Raw genomic sequence first — 6381 nt, 5'->3', positions numbered from 1 at the left:
TGGACATTTTTATCTCTGCTAGTAAAATGGATATATGCTCCAGGCAGCTTCCTTTTTCCAAATCCACTCGTACCACAAAAGTATTAGATGTAGATGTGTGTTTGATTACCTCATGTCTTAGATCAAATGTGATATAATATTTTAATTTAAGATCATATAATATTTTAGTTTAAGATCTTAAGTATGATGATTTTAGATTATTGAGGAGTTCTAAAGGATTTGAAATCTAATATGAAGCTTCGAGTATAAACGAGATTTCATTCATTTGGCCTCGAAAGCTCGAAAAGCAGATTCAATTGGACGGGTCTAGTCTAAATTGTTGAAACCGGGTCTGATCCGATCCGCGGAAAGCCTTGCGAGTCCACTTGTCCCTAGCGGATCACTAAAGACGCTTCCTCACTCTCTCCTCCATCTCCGACCGCTGAGTGCCGATGTCATGGCGCTCTCCCACCACTTCGTCCCGCGCTTCTCCTCCTCCTCCCTCCCCACCCCTAAATCTCCGGTCGTTTCACTCCGTTTCCCGAACTTTTCCACGGGATTGCCTGCCCGTTCCCGCGGTCTGCGGCCGCTCATCAGGAAGCCTCCTTCCGTGAGGGCAAGCGTAGCAGCGGAACTTCCGGCGACGTCGCAGCCTGAGAAGGGGGAGGCTTCACCTAGAGTGTTGCTCGAGGTCAGGGATCTCACCGCCGTAATCGCCGAGACGAATCAGGAGATCCTTCATGGAGTGAATTTGACTATCTACGAAGGGGAGGTAGGCGTGAATCGAGTTTTTCTTTGGTTTTTGTTTTTGCCTTTTGAATTTCTCAGTCGGAAGTATGCAGGGGGATTGATTGTAGCTGTTCTTTTAGTTAGTCAACTAGTAAAGGGTCATGTCTTTCTGCATTCTCTTCTTCCTTTTCGTCTCCTTTTTTAGAGGATTTTTATTTCCATTTTTTTTTTGGTTATGTATAATGTGTTTACAGGTCCATGCAGTTATGGGGCGAAATGGTTCAGGGAAAAGCACGTTTTCTAAGGTAAACAATCTTTCTGAACAAAGCTCTTTTTTTGCGTTCAAGAGGAATCTTAGTTGTTCTTCTGTCACAGTTGGTTGATAATTCTAAAAGACTATAGAAGGTCGAGTTGGACATGTATAACAAAGAAAAGCGAAAATTAAATAGATATCTGTTTCTTTTCTTCTCTGAATCTGCATCCATGACTGAACTTTTCTTTTTCTCTCTCTCTCTCTCTCTCTCGATTCACCATCTGGCCACAAGAGGTTCCATTACTTATATAGGGTTCTTACAGCTGGATAAGGTGTTAACATCTGCTGGATTTGTTTTTTAATTTGTTAACTACAACAACGTTTGCATCATTTGAGTTCTCAGTGGCTTCCCGACTTTCATCTTCAGCTTTACGTGCTGCAGTTCTCTCTGTGCCATCCATTTTGTCTTTGATGTTTCGGCTTTTGTCTTCAACAGTTCGGCCTTTATCTTCAACACCCTTTTGATCATGGTTCTGCGGCTTTTTTTTTTTTCTTTTTGGCAACTGACCATGACCCTGTCTCATGCAATCCTGATCGTATTTGTGTCTTAATTCCTGAATGGGTTTCTACCACATTCAATTTGTGACTTGAGATCCAATGTGGAGTAGTTAACAACTTATTAAGCACTTCAGCTATTTCACCTTTGGTTGAAATATGCTTGATTATCAACTGCTTTCAATCAATCTTTCTCACACAAAAGGAATGTGAATTTAGACATGATTGCTATAACTATGAAGCATAGGTGAGTAGCTAAATATGAAGTGTTGAGGTTGTCACACGATAGTGTGGGGAAACCTTCAACTTTAACCTGTAGTTCTAGGAGAATATTCTATGTCCACATGAGCTCGGTTAAAGCATTTGCGAGAGCACAACATTCTACTTGAGGGCTGGACCTTCATATACTTGGTTGCTTTCAATAGCTCCATGAAATAAAAGATTTGAGCCAAAGAATGTTGTATATGTTCCAGCGAGAGAAAGGGTCTTTGGAACCTTCTTTTTTTCGTTTTTTTTTTTAAACAAAATCGAAAAAGGGCATTGACAACAAGGGGTTGCGAAAGGATACAAAGAGAGAGAGGGTCACTGGGGACCTTTTTGTTAAACCAAAAGAGAAAAAGCTACCAACAACCAAAGGTTGTCAATAAGATATGAAGAGAGAGAGAGAAAGAGATGTTCCTGGGTATGTCTGCCAGATGGGCATCACTAGTCATTGTCGTGGATGGCTGGGGCTAGCAAGCTCATGTTGGATCTGTTGCTCCTTTTTTATGATATTATCTTTCCTCTGAACAAAGAAGAGGTCCTTAGCATATGATTTTCAATGGAGACATTTGTAAACATTAAGAAATGATATGGTTATCAATTCCACATGTTCTTGCAGTCAAAATGGATTTATGATTTGGTGAAGACAATTTAATCATGAGAATCTTACTATTTCAAACAGTTTCTTTTCTGTGTATTTTAGAAACTATCGTTCTTTTTTGTGCTTGAGTTTGAATTGTCATTTCATGCAGGTTCTTGTTGGTCACCCAGATTATGAAGTGACTGGAGGTAGTGTGGGTTTTAAGGGCAACAATTTGCTGGAAATGGAGCCTGAGGAAAGATCTCATGTGGGGCTTTTTATGAGCTTCCAATCTCCAGTGGAGATCCCTGGTGTAAGCAATCTGGAGTTTTTGCGCATGGCATCTAATGCTCGCAAAGTTAAGCTTGGTCTTCCAGAGCTTGGCCCCATTGAGGTTTGTACTTTGTACATTTGAGCTTCTAATTGAATGACTGTGTCTTCTGACTTCTATACTGCTTGGTAGCTAATGGGCATTGTCAAAGAATATACGTTTAGAAAATAACATGTTTTATACATAAAAATAGATCAGCTGAAAAAAGAACTGAAAAAGGCCTGTCTTTTTTCAAAAGACACCAAAACAGAAAACATCAAGAAACAGGAAGAAAACACTTTTTTTGTGTGCTCTTTTGGCATGTTTTTCACATTTTTTATTACTGTATTTTATATTCATTTTTAGGTTTTTTTTTTTATTTTTTAAAAAGTTGCTGAGATTTTCCTCAAAAAAAAAAAAACAACTTTGCCTGTATTAAACCCGAGAAAAACCTTGCTGTTTAAAACACGTATATGTCTTTTGTGACAATGCTGGTGGGTCTCTTGCATCTATTTCACATGCTGCTGTTCTTGCCGACAAAGTTTTCCTTTTGTCGTTCAAATGCAAAGTAAAATGTCCATTTCTTTAAAGGGAGAATCATGGGGATGACCATGAGGTATTACTGGCTGGATTAACTGAAAACATGTAGAAACTTGTCCTATTCTGTTTCATGTAGTTGTTGAAACAGTGGTTTAGAACTCTTACACTAAACTTTCTTGTGAAATGAACCTATACTTTGAAATTGGATTTCCACATTCTGTATTATATTGAAGATATTGTTGACTTATGAGTCATAAACGTACAATTATTATATCCAGTGTTTGTTGGCATATCTAGTCTGCTGGTGGCTGTTCCCTTGCATATGCCAAATTCAATGAAAGCAACTTGACAATTATTACTAAAACTATGAAAATGATGGGTCCTCAACCTACTTTTCACGTAAAACTATGTAGTTGATTAATATAGATGTGCACCATCGGATGGTTGTTGAAAACAATCTTGTGTCTTCAGAATGTTGCAGTTGGCCATCCAAAGGGACCGATCTGATCCTAAGTAGTTGTTTTGCTATGTGTTATTCAATGAAGTGTCCATTATAGGACCACTATTTATGCACATCTAGTTATTTTTTGGTTTACAGAGGATAGCGGTCATTTTTTTTGGTTACAGAGTAGAGACACCTTTTATGCTTATCTGGTCGCTTCCCAGTTAATGCATGCATCTGTAGGCATCCTTTGTTCTAAAGGAACTTCTTTTCTGTTTGCCTTCCTTTGTTAAGTTCTTTTACTAGCAATCTCATTTGTGTTCCTTTTTATTTTTACAGTTCTATGGCTATATTTCACCAAAGCTTGCTGCTTTAAACATGGATCCAAGGTTTTTGGATCGAAATGTGAATGAAGGATTTAGTGGTGGTGAAAAGAAACGTAATGAGATTTTGCAACTTGCGGTATGTCTTTCAAGTCGTATGATGTATATGGTGTTCATTCACCTTTTCGTTCTTTATTGTTATCATATGTTGTTATGGTCATATTTTCTAAGGTTTGCAGTTGGAAGAAAGCTCTCTCTCCCTCCCCCTTTCTCTATCTATCTGAGTACAGAGACAAAGACCTTTTTCCTCGCATCTTATTTGAAAAAAGTACCGGAAAAAACACTTTCTTAAAAAGCTGGCATGGTCTAAGTTTTGATGCTGCACAGGTGAATGCTAGTCATTTGAAAGGCTTATTGGAATGAGAAAACTCCAGCCTCATATGTTTATAATATTCTAGTCTGCTTTCCCATCATTAGTTTGCTATTAAAGAAATAATCTTGTCAAACTTCAACATGAGTTCTTATTTTTTTGTGTAAGTGAAATTTTTTTAGATATATCTGTTGCTATTGTTAATTAATAAACTGCTTTTCCACAAATAATATCTTTATGGATGCCTCATGAACAGGTTTTGGAGGCAGATTTGGCTATCTTAGACGAGATCGACTCGGGCTTGGATGTTGATGCCTTACAGGATGTAGCAAGGGCAGTTAATGGGCTTTTGACTTCCAAGAATTCTGTATTGATGATCACTCATTATCAGCGGCTTTTGGACTACATAAAGCCAAAATATGTTCATATAATGGTGAGGAAACCTGACTTGAAGATTTCACGGCCGAGCTTTTAACTGCATCCAAATCTTTCCAGATATCTGTTTATGGAACTATTTTTGGAGTTTCCTAGTTGTTCTAGGTATGATCTTGTACTCAGGTTTGATAGTTTGGCTCAACTGCAACAGGGACTAGTCCTTTCAAGCATATGCTCTTATATTATGTGGTGGCATGCTTCTATCCTTTTTTTTTTCTGGTTATCACATTTGGAATATTTTTAAAATTAAATCCCTCTTTTTAAAGAAGTTTACACTCAACTTCTGGTGCATTTACAATGAGCCACCTAATGTTTGCAAAAGTACAATTTACCACCTAATTTCATAAAATAATGCATACACAAACTTCATGAATGGAAAACATTAAAATGCATTTGGTCTTTTACCTCTAATAAGAAAAGAATGTTTAAGTAAAGAATTTCTCATGGGCCCCAGTCTCTCCTTTGCCTTTGTTTTAGGCCTTATATGAAGAAGCAAGAGAGAGAGGGGGTGGGGGGAGGTGAAGGTGAAAAACTGAAAATGGATCGACTTTAAAAATGTGGCTTTTCATTTTTTTTTTTTTTCGTTTTTTTATAAGAAGATCTCTTTTCAAAGGGTAAAATAATCCTTTAAGTACATTGTAACATTTTCATTTATGAATTATTTTATGTATTTGAGTCGTTATTTTAAATTTTCAAAGGTTAGACGATTCTTTGTAATTACATCAAAATTTTGGCAGTTAGTTTGCAATTTTCTCTCTCTGTCTTTTTGTTTTTTCTTTTTGTTATCATTTTGGTTTGGCTAATTCCTAAACTCATTTGTCAGGAGGATGGGAGGATAGTGAGAACAGGTGACATTTCACTAGCAAAGCAGCTGGAACAGGAAGGTTACAAAGGCATTTCTGCTTCTTAGCGGTGAGTTTTCTTTCCTATTTCTATTCTGTTTAAACTTTGATAGAATCATGAACAGACAATGTGGAGTACCGAAATTGTAGGCATACCTGTTTTCTTTTTGCCTCTCCCAAAGATTTGTGGAGACTATTTTGCTATCCTCTAATTTCTTTGTTGTTTAACCATCAATTTAGGTCATAGGCATATTACATGAGAATATATGTAAAAACCCCAGCTTCTATTTTTTGTCTATAAGAGGGAAGCTGAAATTGAATATTCTAATAGAATGCGAGGTCAGTCAATTATCAGCCAAAGTTTATTTGGTTGATTAAAATTTAAAGTAGGTCAATGCTGTAAAATTGGATTATTTTTATCCTAAATGGTATGGCTTGTTGGCCTCTATGGACCATGATTACAATAATAAAAAGTCATACATTCCAAAAATGTCTAAAAAAAATTATAATAAGGCACATTCTTCCAATATAATTTTCTTGATAGATAAACCTAAAGAGAAGGAGACAGGTAGACCCAGTTGGTTCCTATTTCAAAAGCGAGAGAGAAACGGCTAAAGTGAGTGGAAGTGATAAATTTCAGCAAAAGAGAGAACCGATCAGGTTATTGATGGAGTAAGAATAGAGCTCCAGCAGGGAGAGAGAGAAAAAGATTACTGGTGGTGGCCCATCGGCCCACACAAGAGAGGTCTGGCTGCTTGGAGA

General features: G+C 37.3%; 1 protein-coding gene across 6 annotated transcripts in view; it reads left to right on the top strand.

Moving 5' to 3' along the window:
* The first annotated feature begins 401 nt into the window (after positions 1–401).
* The window catches only part of LOC116255070 (ABC transporter I family member 6, chloroplastic), a 26304-nt gene continuing 20324 nt past the window's right edge, over positions 402–6381 (top strand). For all 6 annotated transcript variants that reach the window (XM_031630813.2, XM_031630811.2, XM_031630812.2 and 3 more), the window contains exons 1-6: positions 402–751; positions 963–1013; positions 2530–2751; positions 3989–4111; positions 4599–4775; positions 5601–5689. In XM_031630813.2, coding sequence (XP_031486673.1) covers positions 437–751; positions 963–1013; positions 2530–2751; positions 3989–4111; positions 4599–4775; positions 5601–5687 — 975 coding nt within the window. In that variant the 5' untranslated portion in view covers positions 402–436 and the 3' untranslated portion in view covers positions 5688–5689. The remainder of the gene's footprint in view (positions 752–962; positions 1014–2529; positions 2752–3988; positions 4112–4598; positions 4776–5600; positions 5690–6381) is intronic.

Source organism: Nymphaea colorata, chromosome 5 (assembly GCF_008831285.2).
Source record: "Nymphaea colorata isolate Beijing-Zhang1983 chromosome 5, ASM883128v2, whole genome shotgun sequence".
Classification (NCBI taxonomy): Eukaryota; Viridiplantae; Streptophyta; class Magnoliopsida; order Nymphaeales; family Nymphaeaceae; genus Nymphaea; species Nymphaea colorata.
Note: the sequence above shows the minus strand (reverse complement) of the source record. Positions and strands in the feature narration are given on the sequence as shown.